The following is a 25149-nucleotide window of genomic DNA, read 5'->3' on the forward strand; positions in this document are numbered from 1 at the left end:
AAGTTGTATACCCGCTCCTTTAGATAGAGTATAACCCCATCAAGAGCAGGCAACCTCCCAGCCATCTGTTCAAGGAAATCACCAACTAACAGTGCATCTTTCTTATCTGGATTGAGCTTCAGTCTGTTGGCTCTCATCCAGTCTGCTACTGAGGCAAGACAATGGTCCAGCACTTCCACTGCCTCACCTGTAGATTTAAAGAAGTACCGTAGAACTGTGTGTCACCAGCTTAATTTCTGACAGTATATTCCAAACCTGCAGATAACCCCACTAAGTGGTTTCATAGGAACATAAAATCATAGAATTGTAGAGTTGGAAGGGATCCCAAGGGTCATCTAGTTCAACCCCCTGCAATGCAGGAATCTCAACTAAAGCATCCATGCCAGATGGCCATCCAACCTCTGCTTAAAAACCTCCAATAAAGGAGAATCCACAGCCTCTTGAGGCAGACCATTCCACTGCCAATATTAAATAGCATAGGGGATAAAATTGAGCCCTGAGGAACTCCACATTAAAGGCTCCATGGGGCTGAAAAGCACTCCCCAAGCATCACCCTCTGAAAATGGCCATCCAAGTAGGAAGGGAACCACCGCCAACTCAGACATGTTATCCAGAAGGATACAATAGTCAATAATATCAAAAGCTGCTGAAAGGTTGAGGAGAATTAACAGGCACATTTCCCCTGTTTCTCCCACATTTAGGATTCCTCTGTAAGTCTCTTTTTCTCAGCTCTTCATTGTTTCCTTCTTTATCAAGAGATGGCAGTGGAAATACATTCATGTACCACATTTCACATTTTGGGAGGCTGAGTGTTGGCATAAATGTAAACCAAAATGTTTGTGGAGAGGATCTGTGTCTTGTGCTCGTTTTCTCCTGCTTATGCTCCATATGAAAACATCTGTGCTGCCAGCTCACAGCAATCTCTCTCTCAGTGCCAGGCTCCAGCTGATATGACTTTGTGTGCTTTGTTTCAAACTTCCTCCCAATCACAGAAGGTGCTTCGAAACTATAATTTAAAGATTATTATGATAAATGGTTACATACTCACATTTTAATGAGCCATTCTCTCTCTCTCCTACCCACTGCCACCTAATTTTTCACTATGGAAACTAACATTTTAACAAAGTGGAATGTGTGTGTATAGTACTAGTTACAGGTAGGTAGCCGGGTTGGTCTGACGTAATAAATAAATAAATAAATAAATAAATAAATAAATAAATAAATAAATAAAATCCTTCCAATAGCACCTTAAGAGACCAACTAAGTTTGTCATAGGTATGAGCTTTCGTGTGCATGCACACTTCTTCAGATACACTGAAACAGAAGTCACCAGACGCTTATGTATAGTCAGAGGGTGGGGAGGGGTATTACTCAGAAGGGTGGTGGGAATGGGTGATTGGCTGATAGGAGTGAAACGACCCTGAGAAGACAATGTAATACATATCAATAAACATATAAGATATTATCTCAGGCACTGCACCTTCACAAGATATTTTTATGACTGGGGAAACCTTGGTTTACAGAAAAGCCATCATGCAACACAGCTGAAGTTATTCATCTAGAAATTGCAGAACAGAATTCTTAACTCTTAACTTCCCATCTGTGTGTCGTACCATCTCTCTGTCTCTTGTCTTGTCTTGGTTATTTAGTCCATTCATGCACACAATATATATGCATAGTCAGAAATCTTATAAAATATGGTATATATATTAAGATGCTACAAGGAATTGTCTCAGTTGCATTTTTCTTTTGCTGAGTTGCAGAAGCAAGGATATCAGGGAACCTCTTTGACTGCTTCTTCCCCATCCTCTGTGTACCTACCTGTCTTCCAAAAAAATTTATAGCATAATCCAGGGGTGGTGGCAGCTGTTGCCCATTGAGGCTGGTGAGGCAGTGAGAAAGTTAGCTATTGGTAGGGGGAGTCAGGGATAACAACAGCCAGAGCTAAAGTAGGAGGAACACCGCAAGACTGCAATCCTGTACAGTGGAACCTCGGTTTGTGACAAACTCAGAGAGCGACCGCTGCGGACCTGGAAGTATTTACATCCGGGTTCCGCACGGATGCGCAGAAGCAATATGCGCAGCACGCGCAGAAGCACTCTATCGGTGCTTCGCGCACGCGCAGAAGCGTTCCTTCGGCGAGTGACGAACTCGGGAAGCGACCGGCTTCCCAGAACGGATCGTCATCGTAAACCGAGGTACCACTGCACATAGTAATACAACCATGTGAGAATAAGCCCCACTGAACTTAATATAGTTATATAATGTATATAATTTAATACTTAAGACAGTTTACTAAGTGGTTTACAAAATAAGAAATATTTGGAAGAATTTAGTGTCTCACTAAGACAAATGTTCCATCAGCGCAAGCATTTCAGCTTGCCAGAAGGAATGACCCCCCCTACCCCATGTGATAATTTGGAGGTTCCTCTGATCTACCCCCTCCCAAGCCAGAGGGGGCTGCAGGTAGAAGAGAGGTGAGAAAGCCTTGTGGAAGTCTTTGTGCAGACATTGTGCACTCATTAGGTGAATCCCACCCAAGATCGTGCCTTACGCTCTCTATGCAAATCCCAAGCCTACTGCTACTTGTTATGTCTTGCTGCATCTTTAGGCATCTAAAGTTTATGGTATTTACACCAATTCCATGTGTTTTGAGTCCACTCTTCAGGTGCACAGAAAAATACAGTTCTTTGTGCTAGAATTTTACACTAAGGTGAAGATTTTATTTTATAGTCTCGAATCCAGGCACTCCAGTCCATTAAAGTTCTTGATAATCATCTAGCTTATAGCCAAGCACTTTCTTATAACATCATTTTTCGCTTTCCAAGAACAACTCTGCAAAAGGTTCTGCAGTTTAATTTAAAAGCAATCTGATCAGAAAAGAAAGGTCTCTCTTTTCGTATACCTTTGTTATTGTAGGTATCCTTATTTAGTGAAAATGTTGAGCTGAATTCAATGGATCTTGAAATGTTCTTGAAATTGAGGGTTGTTGGTATTGTATAGTGGTGAGAGTATTTTTCAATCCCCATCTTTGAGCTTCTTATAAAGAAAGGGAGACAAGTGATGAAAAAATAAATTTCAATGAGAGACTGGAATTGTCTTGATAGAGTTTTTATGTATTATTTGATAGAATGCTCAGTAAAGATAATGGCTATAAACAGTAGAGTTAGAATGAAGTTTCAGCATTTAAAGTACTTTGATTATAGCAACAAAATCTGTATAAAGCATTTTCGTTCACTAGTTCTAATGCTGATTAATTCAGCATTACACTCATTCAGTTCTCTATAGCTTTCTCATTTAAACAGAAACATTAAATGGGCAATGATTGTATATTAAATTAATGTAACAGTCTTTCTGCAGCCCTTATCTGCCCACCCAGGTGTTTATTAAGTAATAAAGACATTGGTGAATTTAAGTTTTAATGATATAATCCTACCTTCACAAATACAAGTGAAGGCTTATTTCTTATGAGACCACACTTACAACAGTGTCAATATTTTTCTCTAATAAGTATCTGTCTATTCAGCATAACCTAATAAGTACCCAACCTAGAAATTTGATTAAGTTACAAGTCATAGTACTAGACAGGTACAAAATCAATGAAAAACCAGAGGAATGAAAGCTGTCTAAAATGTCACTTGTAGCTCATTTGCTTACAATTTCTGAATGACAGAACTACAACAAATTTTGGCGCATGGAATACGCCTCTCCTTGTTTTCAGCCTCTCCATTTCATTTCTCCACAGTTTTCTGCCCTACTACCATTAAAACAACAACTCAAGATCACATGCATTCTGCACATGTCCAGTCCTAAATGGACTGGTGGGGGATTTTATTAAGGGAATCCCTTTAAAAAACAACAACCAGTAAGCCTCGAGTTTTCAGTCTAGCTACAGCTGCCCGCCCCCCGAAAAAGTTCTGAGCCAGGAAAATAGTGTTGGGATACAGGAGGAAGATCAGAGGAAGAAGGGGGTGCAGCTAGGTTGGAGGCTGAGCAATCAACAGTTTTAAGTGAGACAGGCCGCTGAGGAGGAAGAGAAGGCTGAGGCTGCGGCAGATCCCCAGCCACCTGCCAGTTCCACTGTTTCCTTCCCCCATCCTCCTCTTTCCCCAAGAAGGAGAATGTAGCAGAACAAAAGGCACAGAGAGCCCCTCCTTGAAGGAGTTTGCAACAAATTGACAGCCGACTTGGGGGGGGGGGAAGCCTTAGGAGGAAATGGGAGGCTCAGATCCTCAGTTCTGGCAACTGTCTCACCGGGCTAGTCCTACCCGTGGAGTTCTCTGTTGGGTTTTGTTTCTCTGAATAAAAAATCAACCTTACTGCTCATCCCTGAGTTTCTGTGCTGAACTGCAGCTGAACCATCCCTGACATCTGGCAAGGGTGAGCGAGGCCAGAAAATCCACCTGCATGTCCTTCCCAATAGTTTTAGGCACATGAGTTTTGTCAGGACTGGGAAGGGGAGAAAAATGCCAGCTGTTGCTCACTGCCTGCCTCCTTTTCTTTTGTGATTGCTTTCTGTTCTGTATGAACCAAGAAGTGGGAGGCCTTTGCTGTGGATGCTTAAGGACAATTGTTCATACCATTCAGGGTGAGAGCCTGGGTGGATTGGAGAGAGGGGCTGAGTGTGTAAGGTGTTAAGTTGCTCAAAAGCCATAGAGTGGGGCCCTCTGTGTGTGAGAGAGGGAGTTGCCATAGATGAAAAATGGGCTGGGAACTGTTACTATAAGACCATTGGTTGTTAATCAGTTTGAATGTGCTGTGTTCGTATTTGTTAGGTATTTGGCCAAATTGGAAATGATAGCTTTTGTCCTCATTGTTGTTTTTCTTGTTTGCCTAAGGGTAGAATTGCTAATTTGTTCATTGGACCTGTTCATATGATTTTGGTATACTGTTTTTGCTCCGTTTATCTCTATTACTTTTGTGCCCTGCTCTGGGATTGAAAATATTCAGTGAAGAGTGGGCTACAAGCACTGTAATTTAATAGATAAATTGATTCACTCTTAGTATTTCTGTATTTTAATGTTTTGTTGGAAGCCGCCCAGAGTGGCTGGGGGAACCCGGCCAGATGGGCGCGGTATAAATAAATTATTATTATTATTAGTAGTAGTAGTAGTAGTAGTATACATAACTGGGGCCTGCATCAAAATGTTAGAGTGTGGAATGCTCCTTTGCCTGCCAGCCAGATATGCCTTCTTCGGGGATATTCCATTCCATTCCCAACCACCCAGGTTTTCTGAGTTCCTCACCCACTCCCAATAGTCAGCCATCATCCTGTGGCCACCAAGCATGTTTCCATTGGGTCCTTAGGAATTACTCCCCAACTTAGATGTGTGTTTAAAGGTTTTTCTGTTTCTGTAAACCTTGAAGTTCTGCCAAACTCGCACATGAATGATACTGTTTTGGCTACATAGGAACTTGAACTGAATTCACTCTACTTTATGCCTTAGCTAGGTAACCTTTAGGATCATCTCTAGACAGTAGCATTATACCTGGTACAACTGCTACCACCCTAATCCTCTCCATTCTGCTGGATGCTTTAAGGGTGTACCACCACCTGGGAGGGACATCTTTGTAGGCGGAGGCTGGGCTACTAGAAACCCAGCATGGACTTAAGCTGTAAAGAGGCCACAAGGACTTGACAGCCTTATGTCACACTACACTCTGTGAGCCTGCAGACAAACTGATGGCCACGACACAAGATTCCAAACCTTATACAGCCGCTTCCATACCTCCAGGAGCAGCAAGAACAACAAGCCCAGAGTGGTAGACAGTGCGCATGTCTTGCAACCCAAGACATTCCTGAACCTACTCAGAAAGTGTCATTCATGAGACCATAATTTTTGCATGCTGGAATCAGTGAGGCTAGCTAGTTGCAACTGCAGTCCCATTTATTCCAATACAGCTGAGATGCAGCTGACTCTATTTGGATGGTGGTGATGATGATGATGGTAATGATTTCAATTATTCAAATTTCCTAATCCTTACATAGTAGATCATAGTTCTACCCACTGCATATTAGGCCATTAGCTTTACAGATCTTAGAAATGATACTGAGTTCATGCATGACCACAGGTTTAAGTACCTACCTCCCAACTTTAGCCATCCACTATGCTATACCAGCTTTTAAATGAAACCTGATACCCTACAGTCATATTTTGCTACTGTATCAAATGGATCTCCAGTTAGTAGTATTTATATGTATGATGATATTTGTTAACTGTATTACAACAACTATTCTTTGTTGTTACTTTACTATTTGGACCAGGTATGGGGAAATGTGCTACCACCACCCCTGCCAGATGTTGTTGGACCTGAACTCTCATCGGCCCCCAGCCAGCATGGCCAATACTTAGGAGTATCAGTTCCTGGTTTAGACTCTGGGTTTTTTTTTAAGGTTTTGCAATATCCTCTGAAAAAATACAGCCAGATGCATTGCATGGAAAGAAACGATATGATTTATGGGGTCTATGCATTAAGTCTGGCACGTGTCATACTGTAATGCCTCTATTAAGCTTGACATATTTGAGTAAATAATGTTCGCCTTAGAACTGAAAAACCAGAGTCAGATTAGGTGAGTGCTTTAATGAATTATTGAGATAGAGCAGAATCGTGCAACAAACTAAATGGGATTGAATGACAAAGTACAAATAGATCACACTTACAAGGTTTGCTTTAGAACCGAAAGGCATTGATTTGGCAAGGGAGAGAAAACGGGGAAAATAATAATTCCAAAAGTTCCTCCCATGTGAAACAAAGAGCTACGTGTAGTAGATGTATTTCTACTTCCCGCCCCCTCCCAAAAGTAGTCTTTCATCATGAAACCTCACAGTGCTTGAAAACGCAACTCATCAATGTCAGTCTTAATTTCTTCCATCAACCCTTTTGATAGAAATTGAGAAGAATCATTTAGCAATCATCTTATCACTGTTGTAGTGTTTAAACCATTCATTTTACACATGATCAGATAAAGGAATGATATTTGCTTTATCTCCTCATTTGCCATCCAAAGAAATCTATAGAATCCCTAAATGTCTTTGCAGGCATATAGTAGGTTGCCAGTTTTCCTTTTTTAAAAAAAGGTATCTATTCTGAGGTGTTGCAGTTTGATAAGAAGAATGGCATCAGATCAAATTTTTCAACAGGCATTTATGTGTGCACAATGTTACCTGTAATCACACATCTTCTAGCACTTCCAGAGGGAGGCTTTCCTAAGGCATCCAAGAGACAACCTGGTTTTTTAAAAAATGTATTAGACCTAACAAGAGCATGTGTATACACAGACATCATTCTTTGTGGTCACTGCTTTATGGTTTTTGAAGAGAGGACCAGAGAACTGAAATGTAACTGAAAAATTGACACTGGAAGCATACGTGCTAGTACATTTTTCATGGCAGAAGTTGAAAAAAGCACCTGTTATATGTCTTTCCATTTAAAGAATGATCCTCCTTTTATCAACTTTTTAAAGGGGAACATGAAATAATGGTTCAAAATCAACATACAGGTCTGATCTTGAAAAGAAATGCAGCATAGTATCTTCTTGCTTTAAAAGTCAGCCTTCCTTTTTTTAAAAAACAACAACAACCCTATTTATTTAAATCATTTATAAAGGTAAAGGGACCCCTGACCATTAAGTCCAGTTGCGGATGACTCGGGGGTTGCGTGCTTATCTCGCTCTACGGGCCAACGGAGCCGGCATTTGTCTGCAGACAGCTTCCAGGTCCTGTGACCAGGATGACTAAGCTGCTTCTGGCGAAACCAGAGCAGCGCACAGAATCATTTATAGTCATCTTTTTATCGATTTCAATACAGTTTACAAAAATTGTACATATTCAGCAGATAAAAGCACAATTAAACTTTATGGATAGAAAAGTAGTCTCCACTCTGGGCATCATCTTGGTTATGGGAATGATTGGATCTTTGCTAAACTCTGAAAGTACTTCGAATAGAAATAGTTAACAGGGACTTGTTGAAATGGTGTCATATAGAAATAACTACACTTCAGGCATATACATATGTAATAATAAATCGTTGTAACTTGAAGATTATATAAAACCCTGTCCTCCCTGAATAATAAGAATCTACCATGCATTAGTATCTTTTAAATAATGTCAAGTTACTGTTCGTCACAGTCTGGCGGAGACAAATAATTGCTTTCTGCTTCTAAGAGATAGTACACATGGCACTTGTCTAATTGCCAATTTTTCTGCAGCATTACTGTGGCATGCAGTTTAGTTATCCCTCCTCTAAGGAGAACACAATAGCATTTGGCTCAACTTCCTTGTTAGACAAAGTATTTAAAAAAAAAAAAAACTTTTAACCTTCCGTTTATGTAAAGCTAAAATACTGTACAGTATTATGATAACAAGGATTCCAGAAAAGCTAAGTTCAGTGAAATATATGCACTTGCATATAGTTTTGTTGCTTGCTTCCCCCATGTTCTTGGCCCATAATACTGGTGGAACCTGTTCTCTATGTGGTGTTGTTGTTTCACGCTTCCCTTGTTCCAGGGTTTCTGTAAGTTTTAACCTGGGTTGCATGTCACACTAAGCCAAACCACTGCTTAGCACAAATGTGTGAGAGCTCCTGGAGAAGAGATTGCAGACATTTTGCTCCTCCCTGGTAGTTCTGCTGCTGTGCTGTGCTAAAGCAAAGTAATGGCTTGACTTACTGTGTCATCCAAAACCAGACTCGTGGTCTTACTCTCCCATAGGGTAAATAATGGTCACACTTCATAGTTAGTTTAGAGAGAGCTAAACCACAAGCCAGGGTTCAGAAGACACACTAAGCCTAGCCACTGCTTTGTTCAAGAGCAAAATGATACTGATCTACTCTCTGGAAGTCTGCACATTTGTGCTAAGGTAGGGTTGGTTTAGTGTGACTGCAAACCAGGCTTGTGTGTGCCAAATATACTTTTCAATTAGAAACCACATGTTGGTGGCATCCATATGTCTCAGGAGAGAATGGAGGAGTGTGCTTTTAGGGGTGAAGTCAAACTGTTGGAAGGTTACAGCACCTGTAGAAACTGATATAGGAGAGAGATGTTTTGTTGCACCTGGGACGGAAGAAGGTTGTGCACAATACAGATGCACAATGGTGTTTCTTTTCTCTGCACTCCTCCCAGTAGTCATTCCTCCTGTTGTCACTGCTGTGCATATACAACCTGACTGTCTCCAGGCACTGCAGTCATCTGCAAGGGATTCCCACACGACAGCAACATCAATACGACATGTAAGCATTTTTTCAAACGCTAGGGTGCTCCAGTGGCCAGATCACAAGCATCTGCTTTTAAAGTTAGTCTTCTACTTTAGATTTTGCATGTAATATGATATGCTTCATGAGAAACCTTAATGCTTATGTGGCTTTTTATAGTATGCTTCCACTCTTCGAAGGGTCAAGGTTTTTGTAATTGTTACACAGGCCACCCCACATTTGTGCGGGGGTTGCGTTCTAGGTCTTCACTCATCAGCGGAGTGTGCATAAGCCCGTTCCACCCCATTACATCCTGCTATGCCCCGTTATGTCCCCATCCCATTACACCCCCTTTCCAAGCCACTTCTGGGTTGCCATGATGCACGGTATGGTCGCACATCAATTGGACAGGCGCAAATCGGTCATTGTCTGTACATTGGATATAGATATAGGCAAGCTTAAAATGTGAGCCACCTCCCTATTCAGGAAATGAGTGAAGGCCATTTAGATTTTAAAATAGATGCCCACCAACATGTAACCTGGCCCTCTAACCTGGCTCTGATAGGAACATAGGACGCTGCCTTATACCAAGTAAGAGAATTGGTTACTCTAGCTCAGTAGTGTCAATACTGACTGGCAGCATCTCTCCACAGACAGGGGTCTTTCCCAGCCCTATATCTGCCAGCAATTGAACCTTGAACTTTTTGCATGTGAAGTGTGTGCTTTACGACTGAGCTATAAGGTTGCACTGTTGAATCCTAAATCATGTAAGACCCATCAAGTGAATTAATATTAATTACCCACCAATTTTCATTCCAGAATTCTGACTCCAAAGCTCAAACTAGCTTTTATATTTCAGACATTTGTTACATTGAAAACACACTTCCTGAAATAAATCAGTATTCGAATGTTGGCTTTAAATCATCACCATTTGTTACTAACTGCTGCTTCCTGCTTAGCTACCGCTCGCTTCAGATTCAGAGATTAGAATGTCATTTAGTCTGGGGGAGTTGAATTTGTGTTCTGAAAAGGAGGGGAAGCCATTTCCGATGCCATATTTGTATCCGTACATTCTTTTGTGTCGGCCCTGGCCTATGTAGAAATCAGAAGGTCATTTCTGGCAGATTGTCCCATATATCTTGTGGCTGATTTATTTAGGTCCTGTGATACTATTGCCAGAGTAGACATGGGGACAAGAGTTGACATTTGGATTTGTTGTATGGTCTGGTCCTTGTTTATTTCTCTGTTGTGTTGCCTTCTCTTGCTGCTGAGTAGATTTTTTGGTTGAGGGTGGGGTCACCAGTAAAAAAAGAAGAGTACAGAATTGTCACCCAACAACTATGAGTAGTATCATTGTCCAAGATAAGATTTAGATCTCTGATTATTTGTTGTAGTGGTTTTAGCTGGGAGTCATAGGTAACAAGAAGTGGTCTGGGTCTGTTTCATAGTAGATTATTCCTTGATGGAAACCAGACAGAAGCATGTAAATATCTGCAGTAGGTTTCTGATATAGGTTGGTGCTTGTGTGTCCATTATGTAGTTGCACAGTAGTGACCAGAAAGTGGATGAACTGTAAGGGCTGATTTAGGCTCAGATGAGTAGTGTTGAGTAGTTGAAGCCTTAGTTGAACTATATTTCACCCTTTTACAGCCATGTCAAGTTTACACCTGACAACTGAGGATCACACTCTGTGCATCTGAAGGATCTGGTCCATGAAAGCTTGTGTTATAATAACATTTGTTAAGCTCTTTAAGGTGCCACAAGACTCTTTTTGTTATTTCTGCTGCAAGACTCACAATACTTTCCCTGTGGAAATTATTACTGAAGGTGGTTTTACTGCTTCGCAGGCTTGTACATGATTCGGCTTTTAAAGAAAACTATAAACAACTGCTTCATTCAGCTTTGACTAATTAGATCAAATGATGCTATAGCCCTAAAGAAATAATCCACTTTTAAACTGACATTGATTTGGCAGATATATATTAGTGTGTGTGTTTTTTCACTTGTTTTAGCATTTCCGAGAATGGAAAGGACAGGCAAATAAAGAGATCTGTTCTGCCATCTGTAGTTTGAGATTGTCTTGCCAACAACACATGTAGCTTAAAAGTGTTCATTAGTAGCACACAACAACAAAAAAGGCTGTAAAAACCTATTTGCATTGGAGGTGCTATGAAAAAGAGAGACTAATATTTGGAAGTTAGAACATTTAAAAATTATTGGGCCAGCCTGGACTGCTATGGTCTCCACATATTTTTAATAAGGAACAGTTCAGTGCAACTTTGAAGGTGTAGGCATTTCCCATTCTCACTTATGGCTTGCAGAACAAAATTACTAATATTACAGCAAGGGCTAAACAGAGGAACAGAGTGGCTAGGGTCCATTAATTAAACGTGAATCCAAATGATGTCGCAATGTTTATTTTTAATAATGTGTACTCTGTTCTTCTGCACAGCAGCAGTCACTCATACACACAGCAGTAGTTAAAAATTCAAGAAAAGCAAAAGCATGAAGATTGTCAACAGAATCAATAGTTTATTTAAAAGGGAAACTTTTCAATTGAGTAGACTGCTGCAATGCACTTTATATGGGGATGCCTTTAAATGTGGTTCAGAAATGAAAGCTAGTGCAGAATGCAGCTGGGTGTTAGTTGGGGCAAAACACTCTGAGCCTACCTATTACTCCAGCTGCAGTGCTTGCCAGTTCATTTCTGGGCTCAGTTCAAAGTGCTTTAAAGCCCCAAATTGTTTGAAATCAAGTTAAGTGAAAGGACAGTGTGAATTCATGTGAACCATCAGAGGTTCTGCTTATGGATCCACCAGTGGATACAGTTAGAAGGGTGGCCACATGAGATAGGGATTTTTCATTGGTGGCACCCTGTTTATGGAACTCCCTTCCCGGTGAGTTTTATGTAGCACTCTCCTTGTTTTCTTTCAGAAGAGCTGTAAAAATCATTCCAGTCAGCTTTTGGTCAAGATGAGCTGGGGTGGCTCATATTCAGTGTTGGGAATGAGGGTGCTGGCTATGGTATTTTTATGTAGTCTTGGTATCTCCTGATTGTCTGCCTTATATATATGGAGTTAAATTACGTATTCATTTTAATTACGTAGTTCATAATGTTTTATTGTGTTATGATTTTTATTGCGAGCCACTTTGGGACGATCTGTGATCCTGAAAAGCAGCATAGAGGATGTCAGCCATAAATGAATAAGCAGAGAAATAGAATTGGCAGCAGAACACAAATAGGGGAAGCTAACCTAACTTTATGGAGCAGAGTTGCAGGGTCACATACAGGGTGCTATCGCAGAAAATGCCTTCTCATGTTGCCGCCACCTTGGCTCAGAAACCAATTCATTGTTAAAGGTGTCGTTTTTAAGGCAAAATATTTATATGGGATCATATGGGGAGAACCTCTTAAGATTCACAGTTTGAAAAGATGAAAACAGAATTTGAAAGAGCCTTGCTTACTAGGGCAGAGTTAAATAACAAATGGAGAATATTATAAAAACATCAATACATAGGAACATAAAATTGAAAGGGAAAAGATTTGTTACATCATTTTGAGTATCGTCAGCCAATATGAGATAGCTCACCGCAGTATATTCTGAAGTCCTTTATTCAGTCTAATTTGAAATTGCCCAAGCAGTGGAACTTCTAACTTTTCCCTTGAGGGAATCTGCCACAATTTTAAAGAGCTCACTATCGGGAGATGTTATCAGACATTTAGCCTAAATTTTGCTCAGATTTAAGCCAGCGCTTCTAAATCGGTCTCTTGGGTATTTACTTTTTAAGCTACATGTAAATTGCCATTACAATCCTTTTAACCGCTATTTGGAGATTCTAGCTCCAGGACACATGGGTAATATATTTAAGTGACAGAGGCTGTGTTCATGTGAACAAAAGCAAATATCATTAGGTCCTTCAGTAGGAGTTAATCAGAAGTCCGTGCCTTCTGTTTGGTGCTGTTCATGCTTTGTATACCTAAATGCATTCCTAACTTGCCCTTCCCCCAAAAGAGAATATATAAATGATGTGAAAATATAAAGAATTAATCTTTACTTTAGCAAGTTTTCACATGTGAAGGGTGGCATCATGTTTTTCACTGAGCACACCAGGATAAAAGCAGGATCCAACATCCTACAAGCCATATGTTTAATGTAACATATCTGGTGCTGAGGTTTGTGTGTTTTTTTTTGGAAAGGATATAATCTTGTTAGTGTGTAATGTGCTTACAAGAGAACAAGCTTTTTCAGTATTTGCATCATTAATGTGGGGGGCCCTCCCTTTGGAGGTTTGGCTGGCGTATCCTCCTTAGCACAACTTTAACTACCATCTCACCCCAAGTTCCAACTACCTCCCTAGGTTTCCAGCTACAGTGGACGCTCGGGTTGCAAACGTGATCTGTGCAGGAGGCACGTTCGCAACCCGCAGTGTTCGCAACCTGCAGCACTGCATCTGCGGGTTGCGATTCCGCGCTTCTGCTCATGCACAAAGTGCGATTTAGTGCTTCTGTAACCCGTTCGGGTACTTCCGGGTTCAGCGCAGGATGCAACCTGAAAAGACTCAACCTGAAGCATCTGTAACCCGAGGTATGACTGTACTAAGGGCTGGTTTTTTTATTGGTTTTAGTTTCTAATAATGTGCTCCTCGGATTCTTTTCCCCCCTCATCACTTATAGTCTGCTCCCATTTCTTTTACCAAAGTTTGTGGCCCTTTTTGTTTTCCTCATTTGGAGGAGATTTCCATTTTCTGAAGGAAGCCTTCTTGCCTCTAATAACTTCCTTAACTCTGTCTGTTGACCACATGGTTGTCCTCTTGGCCCTCCTGGTACCTTTCCTGATCTGCAGTATACATATTAGCCAAGCTTCTATTATTTTGGTTTTGAAAAACCACCAAGAATTATTGAAGGATTTCACTCTCAACCTCCTTTCTACCAGTCTCATTTTGAGTAAATTTCTTCATTTGAAGGACTCAGTGCATATATTCATTTCCCACTCCATCACAAACCCCATAAATGTAGATTGATGATAGGAACCAAAATTATAGTTCCATTGACAGCCATAAGCAGGGATCCAACACAAAATGTACAGAGGGAGAGGGAGGAGGAAGGAGCTGCTGTAAACAGAGTTACAGCATGTAGCTGTCTTGACTCTAGAATTCAGAGAACAAAAGAGGCTTGGGCTGGAGTCTTTCTCCCTTGGAAATAAATCTTTTGAGAATTGCAAGCGTTGGTTGTGAAAGAGTGTGCTGCCTTTCTGTATGGCTCCCTATAGCAGTGTCGGTTTCTTTGTCTGCATCATTCCCTTTTGCCACTAGACATTTGAATCCATTTCTGTAAAGCAGTGGTTTTCAATCAGTGTGCCGTGGGACGCTGGGGTGCCTTGAATGTTAGTCAGGGGTGCTGCAGGCAACACTGGCCTCTGTTCCTCTTTCCTTCCCTCCCTCCCTCCTCTGATGCCCTCTCACATCTCTGCCTTCCAAAGGCTTGCACAGCTGTTTATTGCAGCAGCCCTGGCTATAAGCTCCAGAGGCAAATGGTACTTCTGGGAGGCACCTTTATTTGGGGGTGGGGAGAAGCTCAGAGACCAGGGACAGCAGCAGCAGCTGCCCAGAGGAATCCCAGGAAGTGGGGGGAGAAGAGGAGGCTGAGGGAACACTCCACAAGCGAGGGTGTTCAAAAAGGGGTGGGGGGCTGCCAGCTCTGCAGGCAACGGGTGACTAACTGGGCTCCTGAGCCCCACAGGGGTGCCACAGAAAGAATGTAGTTGGTTAAGGGAGCCGTGGACTCAAAAAGGTTAAAAACCTCTGCTGTAAAGTCTTCTCCATTATCAGTGCTTTAAGGGGGAATTTGATTTAATTGTCCTCCAGTTCTGGAATATTTGATATTTCTGATATTACATGTACTGTACAAGCTGACGAGGTGGGCATCTAATTTGTACAAGTAGAAAGATTCTGTCATGTATTTGTTTTCTTCACTGTACAAAACTAATGAACCTGCTGAAACTAGAAATGGGGATTAAAATGGTATTCAGCAAAAGGGAAATAAATTAAGCCAAATTGGAAATAGTGGAGGCTTCTGTTATAGTTGCATGCTATGGTCAGTAAATATATTATTGTAAAGAGGGATTCATAGACTACAATATCATGTGGTCTATAATAAGGCCTTACCACTCCACTGAGAGACATGGAAATGTCAAAACAAAACTCATCAATGAAAACAAAAGGCTTAGGAAAGCAACATATTTTCTGGATTGCCTTCCATCTCCACCTCCCTGCAATGTTAGTGAATACATATAGATCAGACCATGTGGTGAGCATGATTAGATTTGAATGTACCTGCAGGGCTGTTATGGTTGCCACTGCCAGCACCCTTTGGGAAGAGTTGCTTTTTAAGCCTGGCTTAATACTCTGCACAAAAGAAGCAAGCTGAGTCAACTGATCACACACCCTGAGCTTTAGTTCCATGTATAGGGGCTGTCCGTGGTGCTGAAATGGCAGCCAGTTATGCAGAAGCAAAATCTCACTTTTTGTAAACTGAAAATGTTTGCCTACTCAACCAAATTTCATCTGAAGTTAAGTACATGGCATAGATAGAAGGTGTGTTTACCTTTTGTATTATATATATAATATTTATATTATTGGTCCTGAAAGAAACCCTAAGATTTAAGATAATCACATTCTACCTTGACATTTATTCTGTGTAGCCTGTAACCCCATAGAGTTCCTATACTTGGTTGAGGCTTCTGTGCTATAAACTAGTGAGGCACAAATGAATTTTGATGCCCATACTTGAGTTATATAACAGGGGCAATATTTCTTGTTGCAGTCCCAGCTATCAAAGACTGGCAAATCCACAAATAATTAATGAACTGGCTAAACAGGCAAACATAATCACTGGTAGCAGCTAACTCTTTTGGATTGAAATGCCTTCTGTAAAGACAGTGAACATAATCATATATTGTTGTGGATAAAATCAGCCTACAGCAGTATGTGAAGTCTAAACTATAATAGAAAAAAGCTGTGATGAAAGTCCCCCTAGAAAAAAACAAAATACTACAGTTGTAACAAAAGGTATCATCTTACCAAATGTGTTATTCTTTGAGCTTTGTGTACAAATGCTCCTGATTAAACTGAATTCAATTGCATACTTAAGCACTTTGCTTAAGAAGATTATGAATTGGGCCTTTTCTAATGTATGTCTCCTAATCAAACAGACACAAGCTACCGTAGTCATGCAGCTATGATTAATTCTGTGCTGGGTATTTTATTTCAGTTGAGAAACGGCACTTTTTTCTTACGAATGAAAAAAAAAATCTATGCCAAAATACTGGAAGAACCCCATTACCATAAGCATAGTACTTCTTCGGTACTAAATACATTTGAACCTATGATCCACTGGGTCTGTTCTAGACCAATATTGTACATTATGACCGACAGTGGGCCTCTAAGATCTCCAATGTTTTAGATAGAGATGCTAGAGGCTGAAACTGATGCCCTTTGTGAGTGAAGCCGTTTTCCCACCGCTGCACAAAAGCTGTTTCTTCAAGGTGTCTTTTGTTTTTTGTAGTTTTTGTCAGGTTTCCCAAATTACACTGTATTGCTCTTTCTTAGAATCCTGCTGCCAAATGAGGACACTGGACAGTGGGATAGGAACCTTCCCTCTCCCAGACTCAGGAAACCGCTCGACTGGACGACACGTTTCTAAACAAGAACTGGATTTAGAAGCTGACGTTTTCATATCACCTGCGCAAGCTTTCCCTCCAGCTTCTTCTGAAAAAGCCAAAACCCTTGAGCGAGAAGTGCCTTCAACAGCTAATAAGGACCAGGGATCTGTGGAGAGCATAATAACTCATTCAACATCAGATCCTGCCATGACTGCTAAGGGTGTACAGACTTTTCAGAGTCGCCTTCCAAAGCCAGCTTCTGCAGGTAAGATGACAGTTATACTGGAAATTAGATCTTTTGTGCCCTGGTGCCTGTTCCCATTAGTGGAGACTGTACTAATGACATTGGATGAAAGACATATGAAATGTACAGCTGAAAAGACTCATCAAGTCACTGCAGAAGGTTAACAAGCTGGAGACTGCACTGCACTGACATGGAAATCTTGTTAAATAAAATACTAATCTATAAAACAATTGCTGTATGACACACCATTTCTATAAGCAGCCCAGTGATAAAATTTAAAGCATACACCAGGAATGTTTACCAAAAACAAGTCCAAGAGGCTTCAGAAATGTGTCAACTTTTGCTTCCTAAATTTTCTTTAAATATAGATATGACTGTATTGTGAAAGTTAAGCAGCTGTTACTGTGCTATTTAAGTCCTGGTATCTTTTTACATAGATTTAAATGGGACCTAAGTGCAACCAACATTATCCAGCTTGATGTGTCCAAACCTTTAATGCAATATAATAGACAAGCTACGAACATGAGTTTGACCAAACTGCGGGAGGCAGTGCAAGACAGGAGTGCCTGGCGTGCTATGGTCCATGGGGTCACGAGGAGTCGGACACGACTAAATGACTAAACAACAACAACAACAATAGACATTTTATCATAATCAGACTGGTTCCTACAAGGGATGCAAGCTGTGTCATGCTTAGCTTATATTTAGACACCCACTGCTTGCTAAGTGTAGTTGTTGAGATTCCTGTTTAATTTATGGCACTGTTAGGGTGGTTTAGAATAGAGGTATATTTTGTAACGCATGGATGTGCTTACCTTATTGACTCCAGAAAAGGGTAGCATGGCAATGACACTTCAAAACCATGTGCAGAGATACTAGTGGGCAGTACAGTTTTCAGACATTGTCCAGGGGTACATACTTACAACATAAAGTGTTAGATAGTTGTTGCTCCCCTGGTCAAACAAGATTTACACTGGAGCAATTGCTAGCATTATGAAATAAACATAAAGCTTGAAGCAACCTAACAATAAATGTAAGTTTTTGATAAATATGAGCACAACACAGGACATCACTATACAAGGAGCTCAAAATGCCGAAATCCAGCTACGGAGCATGTGCCCTTATATATAAAACATATAAATCAGTAACAACATGAAACAGACATGGCATACCAAGTCCCCAAATCTTCCATTTGTTGTTCTTAGGAGTACTTTTTATTATATATATCTCAACTCAGTATAGTTCCTAATGCATAAAGCTATTCATTTGTTGCATTATGTATGGGGTTCAGGGCTGAAAAGATACCTTTAGAATGAATGCTTGAAGCACAGCAGCACTTGTCTTTGTTGTTATATTGTCTATTTCCTCCTCCTCCTCCTACCCTGCATTCCCCAGTACCAACAGTGGTTTGCCTGAAGAATGCTTACCATATCCCAGACTTTCAGAACTTCACTCAAGGCACTGCTGTGATTACAGAGATAGCAGCTTAATTTAAGAACTGAGGGCTAGAGAAGGAGGGAGAGATCTATTCCAATGTTGCCCTGATGTTCCTTCAAAGTGGCTTCTGAATGAAATACAGGCCAAGATGCTCAAGGCTAAACTCCCCATCCTCATGGTTGCCTGCAAGCCATTCTCAACACATTCCCCATGCTTCCTCCTCTGTTCAGCTCTCCAACATTCCTGTGGAAAGCCAACCCCAGGGAACCAGCTTAGTAGAAAAATTAGGGCAGAGAGTACTAGCATCCCCTTTTCTTCCCTTCATGCTCAGAGCCATCTTTCCCATAGGGCTTAGTGGTGCATTGCACCAGGGCGCTGACCTCTCAGGGGCACTCCAGCCAGTGGGGTTGCTGCATGGCTTTGCCGGCGGCCTCCTCTTTCCCTGCACGCTCGCCAGCTGCGCCCCACTAACCATATTGCTGGTGGGCGTGCTGCTTCCCTCCCAAACCTCTGTGGGAGGAGAGCAATCCCTGCAGAGGCTTAGGATGGAAGCTGCGCCCCACTAACCATATTGCTGGTGGGCGTGCAGCTTCCTTCCCAAGCCTCCGCGAGAGGAGAGCGATCCCTGCAGAGGCTTGGGAAAAGGTCAACAACTCTGGGAAACTTGGGGGGCACGCGCCAGAGGGATCTTTGCACCACAGTGCTGGATATGCTTAAGACGGCCCTGTTCATGCTTTTACTAAGCAGTGGGAGCTCTGGGTAGCTCATAGAGGAGGCAGTGACTGTGGGAACACTAAGCAATGCCCATCAACTGTTCAGCCATGCTGCATTTTTCATGCATGGATAATCCCACCCTTTCCTCAACACTCCGGACACATAGGACACAACACTCAGGGCCCACAAAGCCCCCCCCCCCAAAAAAAAGATCTGGACAAGAATGAAAGGAATGGACACAGGGAAATAAAATGAAAAAAATCTCATTTCTGCACACAAAGATAGGGCTGAAGTGTTCCGAATTTGATTGGAAGAGGAAAGCAAAGGAGAGTACCGTTCTTTTCTGTGCATAAGACGAGGTTTTTTATTTTAAAAGTATGTTAAAAATTGGGGGTCGTCTTATACACGGATAGTGCATAGGGGGGCTAGGGATTGGTTACTGCTGTACCCCCCTAAAAAAAAGCTCAACAGCTCCGGCCAATCCTTCCCCAAAAAAGCTCAATAACTGTGGGCAATCTCCCCCCATTTTCTTAATATGTAGTCCCCTAAAATAGGGGGCGTCTTATACATGGGGGTGTGTTATACACGGAAAAATATGGCAAGTTATCAACTTTCTCATGTATATCTTTCCCTAGTCTCTCTAGAATTAATATATTTTATTAATGATCAGCTGTATTATGTTCTGCCTTATGAGAACCATGTGACAAAATCCCATCTTTTCTATACATTAGCCATGTGACTTCTGGCAGAGATGCATTAGAGATTAGTCAAATGGGGAATGTAAAGACTTGTGATAATGAATTAGATAAGGCTAGTGTTGCTTAATCCACAACCCAAGGTAAGTTGAAGCACCTTAGGGTTGATCCAATATAATTATTATCTTTAGGAACCCAAAATCAAGGTACCAACCCATTATTTGAACAATAACTGAGGCCATAATTTTAATAAAACAATATTTAAAGTTAAATTGATAAATCTTTAAAGACAGCCATCCAGTCCTACAGCAGCAAAGAACACCCAGATCTATGCAAGGATGACAGTTACAAGTCCAAAGCAAGCAATTATATAGACATATAGGACAAGACCTGTTGAAACACTCTGTATTCTGTTGATCATTTTAAGATCTGGACCAAAAAACCTATCCCCACTGGAAGGACCAGCTGAAGACATTTTGCTGCCTGAGACATATGACAAGATGGTGGAGCTGGCCTTGTTTAAACACGGTAGTTGATATAATAATAATAATAATAATAATAATAATAATAATAATAATAATAATAATAATAATAATTTATTTATACCCCGCCCATCTGGCTGGGTTTCCCCAGCCACTCTGGGCGGCTTCCAACAGAAAAATAAAACACAATAATCTATTAAACATTAAAAGCCTCCCTGAACAGGGCTGCCTTCAGATGTCTTCTAAAAGTCTGGTAGTTGTTTTCCTCTTTGACATCTGTTGGGAGGGCGTTCCACAGGGCAGGCGCCACCACCGAGAAGGCCCTGTGAGTCACCTGTGAGATATTTGGCTGGTTCCCATGTCCCTGCCTCAATGTTAGGACCAGGACTCACCCACTTACTCTTCCATTAGATGGGAATAAAATGAATCTGCTTAGATTTTGTTAACATCAACTCGACTAAGCTCTGAATCGGGCTTTCTAAGTGCTTCATAAAGGAGAGGTGGGGGGGGGGACTCATGCAAATGGACCACCGTAATATGTTTAGCCTGCATAACTATGAAGCAGAATCACTCTCTAGCCCCACATCCATATGAGAATTAGAGATTTGGCTGAAGTCTATGGCAAGTGTACCAAATAATGTTTTGCTAATGTGTCAATATTTAAATTGAGCAAAGGAGTAAATAGGCAGCATTAAAGATTGTTGTGAGTTTATGCGAAGTATTCTAATTAAACATGTTGGAATTTAGTTGATTTAGCAATATTCCCAGTGCAGTTTTGCACCGTAGTTATAATGGAATGCAAACACACAAATTGTACACCCTTCATTGGAAACTCCCCTGCTCATTTCAAATCAAAGCAAAAGAAAAGATATTTTTAATTCATGTTATTTTGTGTGTATGTGTGTTTTAAAAAGTGTATTGTTAATTAATAGCACAACTAAGGGAGATTCAGAAGAGAAATCTTAGTTATAGATTATATGCTACATGCTTGGATAGCTACATGTGTGACCTCAATTCAGCATTGTGCTATGCAGTAGACTTTATGATTAAACACTATCATTATAACAAATTGAATAGAAACTGCAAGCACTGAATTGCTTCATAAGAAGTCAGTAGCAATAAGATTGTCCCGAACTTAATGCTAATATTCGCTGCACCAGGCTTCCAGGTTTTGTTTCTTAATTAAATTGTCTTGAAGGAATGTAAAAAAAGTAGTATATAGCAGATTGGGAGGTCAACTTTCTCATTCTCAAATTTTATCATCTGACCCATCTCCCCCATCTCCTCCCTCCCCCTCTCTCATACATACACACAGCAATTATCAGTGGATTCTACAAAATACAGTGGATTTACTTGTATATTTGTTCTACACAATGCTGTTTCAAAAAGGAAGGAAGGAAGGAAGGAAGGAAGGAAGGAAGGAAGGAAGGAAGGAAGGAAGGAAGGAAGGAAGGAGTTGGCTGAAAGCATTTGTGCTGAAATATATTTCTTCAAGTCTGCCAGTTTAAATTCTTGGCCCATGGTCAGGGATGATGGAAATCATAGTCCAATAACATGTGGAGGACCACAGGTACCCTACTTGTGATATGGGTCTATCTGTATTTACCCTTCCTGCCATCCAAACACATTAGGAACTGAAAGAAACTGTGGGAAATGGAAAGAATGGTTTCTGAGCCCTTCGTATCACAAAAACAAGGGGTGGCATTGAATCGTCCACCCAGTGCCTAGTTGCACCAACAGTGTTCTTTACTCATGAATTATTTACATGGAAGTGCAAATCCATTTTACTGGAATCATAGTTGGGACCTGTGTGAGATGGGGCCTGTGTGGTATATGTTGCACAATCTATTCCTCATTGTTGTTTTTTAGTCGTTTAGTCGTGTCCGACTCTTTGTGACCCCATGGACCATAGCACGCCAGGCACTCCTGTCTTCCACTGCCTCCCGCAGTTTGGTCAAACTCATGTTCGTAGCTTCGAGAACACTGTCCAACCATCTCATCCTCTGTCGTCCCCTTCTAGTGCCCTCCATCTTTCCCAACATCAAGGTCTTTTCCAAGGATTCTTCTCTTCTCATGAGGTGGCCAAAGTATTGGAGCCTCAGCTTCACGATCTGTCCTTCCAGTGAGCACTCAGGGCTGATTTCCTTAAGAATGCATTGGTTTGATCTTCTTGCAGTCCATGGGACTCTCAAGAGTCTCCTCCAGCACCATATTTCAAAAGCATCAATTCTTCGACGATCAGCCTTCTTTATGGTCCAGCTCTCACTTCCATACATCACTACTGGGAAAACCATAGCTTTAACTATACGGACCTTTGTAGGCAAGGTGATGTCTCTGCTTTTTAAGATGCTGTCTAGGTTTGTCATTGCTTTTCTCCCAAGAAGCAGGCGTCTTTTAATTTCGTGACTGCTGTCACCATCTGCAGTGATCAAGGAGCCCAAGAAAATAAAATCTCTCACTGCCTCCATTTCTTCCCCTTCTATTTGCCAGGAGGTGATGGGACCAGTGGCCATGATCTTGGTTTTTTTGATGTTGAGCTTCAGACCATATTTTGCGCTCTCCTCTTTCACCCTCATTAAAAGGTTCTTTAATTCCTCCTCACTTTCTGCCATCAAGGTTGTGTCATCTGCATATCTGAGGTTGTTGATATTCCTCATTACTGCAAATAAAAAATATAAATATAAATAATTTTTTTTAAAAAAATTAAAATGTATACATGGAAGCCAAATCCAATAGAGGTTCAGAAATGTTTTCTGGGCTATTTAAGGGATGTGGCTCTGGAGACTCGTTTTTCCTTTTTCTCTTCTGTCCAGTGGATGTCTCTTCTCCATTTACTAGGTAACCATTTCAGATATTGCTTTCCTAACACATTAAGCAAAACTAGTCTTTGTAGAAGTGCAGTGCATTCAGGGTGGATCAAGTGAAATAACTTGACCCTTTCATGGAAATGGAATCAAACGCTATTTTTCACACTCTGATGTTCAAAATCTTTTGCTGCTACTTTCTTTTACCCAGGAATAACGAGCCCTGTGGAAAAAAAAGGACAAGAAGAGAGTTCACTGACTTCTGTATCATTAAAGCATTCAGAAAAAGAAAAATGTGGCAACAAGATGTTTCCGGATTGGAGCAGCAAAAAAGCTATTAAAGCCAAGGTACAAATGAAAGAGATAAACCAGACACATGTATAATTTCCTTTAAGTAGCTCAGGCAACAGACAATGGGGCTATAGTTTCATTTTGCTCTACCTACGTGTAAAGTAGGTAGAACACATGCTTTGCGTACAGAATGTCCAAGCTTGAATTCCCCACAGCATCTCCAGATAGAACTGTGAAAGACTCCTGCCTGGAACCTTGAAAAGCCACATCCAGTCAGAGTAGACAGTACTGAGTTAGAAGGACCAATGGCCTGAGCTGGTATAAAGCAGTTTCCTATGTTCCATTTTCTCATGAGTGTGACTGCCCAGGCCACCAATGGGAAGCAAATATCAACCACTGTAAATGTTAGATTTTGGGTACCAGGAAGAGTAGTAAAATAACTAAATTGCTAAGTACCTTCTGTAATATTATTCTAACAACCTAACAGAAATAACTTCATACTCAATTATCACCTTCCATCTAATGATGTATTGTGAGTATTCATAATTAATAATAATTGCCGACTGTATAAATAAATAAATGGTAATTGTTGTTATTAGGCGAACAATAAGTTTACAGAGGAGGAATCTGTGACATAAGGGCTTATAATATGTCTCCTTAAGAGATGAAGCCCCCACACCAAACTTTTCTATTTTTTTCAAAAAATATTTTTCCAAATTATTGCAGATCAAACCAAATTCACACCAAATTATGTAATTTAATTTAATACAATTTCTTTCCCTCTTGCCCACTGACGTTCATCCGTCAGTACCTCCATTCCCCCATATTCCTGTTAGGAACATAGGAAGTTGTATTCTACTGAGTCAGGCCATTGGTCAATCTAGCTCTTCCACCTAGAGATGCCAGGGATTGATGCTGGGAAACGCAGGTTGGGGGATATTTATTTGCTGAGATAATGCCTTGCTCAGTCCTCAAATATACTGGTAATGGCAGGTAAATGTTCCAGTCTGAATTCTTGTTTGTCACCACTCATAGATCACCTTTTCTCAAATGCTTTGTTATGACATAAACCTGAGAAGAATCTATGCATATACCCAGGCTGGATTTCCTGAAAATAGGGGCTGTGAACATAGATTATTCCTGGACAATACTTGCTGGAGGATGAAATCTGTTTTCAGAGATTTGTGACATTTAATTACATAATCAATGCCAAATTGCAGCAGCTAAATAAATAGGCTAGACTGAAGAGAGACGAAATGGCTCACCTATTGTGCTGCACTCCAGATCCTTTGTATTCAGTGTAATGTTTTTCTCTTCTGAGTCATGGATTTGTCCTTTAATGTTGCTGTGTACAGGACAGGGCGCTGAGAGTGTGCACTTACTCTGCTAGCAGTAGCAGTGATACCGAAACAGAGCTGGAGTACGAAACAAGCGATTTTGGAACCGGAGGGGAAAAGTTGGTAGATTTAATGAAAAACAACAAGCAAGGTAATTTAAAATTTGTACACAGGGATGTATTGATCCCACCTTTGTCATGGCAGTTGTTTGTGTTTTGCTTGCACTATGTCTACGTTTTCTCATCTCTTTCCAAATCTTATTTTCCATTATGTGCTTTTTATTGTATATGTACAT

At 40.9% G+C, this 25149-nt stretch overlaps 1 protein-coding gene across 7 annotated transcripts in view; it reads left to right on the forward strand.

Annotated features, from left to right (window-relative positions):
* NCKAP5 (NCK associated protein 5) overlaps positions 1–25149 on the forward strand; it is a 492200-nt gene that overhangs the window by 416884 nt on the left and 50167 nt on the right. For all 7 annotated transcript variants that reach the window (XM_035130237.3, XM_035130308.3, XM_088652144.1 and 4 more), the window contains 3 exons: positions 16798–17115; positions 23438–23574; positions 24873–25005. In XM_035130237.3, the coding sequence (XP_034986128.3) occupies positions 16798–17115; positions 23438–23574; positions 24873–25005 (588 nt within the window). The remainder of the gene's footprint in view (positions 1–16797; positions 17116–23437; positions 23575–24872; positions 25006–25149) is intronic.

The sequence above is a fragment of the Zootoca vivipara genome, chromosome 1 (assembly GCF_965207765.1).
Source record: "Zootoca vivipara chromosome 1, rZooViv2.hap1.1, whole genome shotgun sequence".
In the NCBI taxonomy this organism is placed as follows: Eukaryota; Metazoa; Chordata; class Lepidosauria; order Squamata; family Lacertidae; genus Zootoca; species Zootoca vivipara.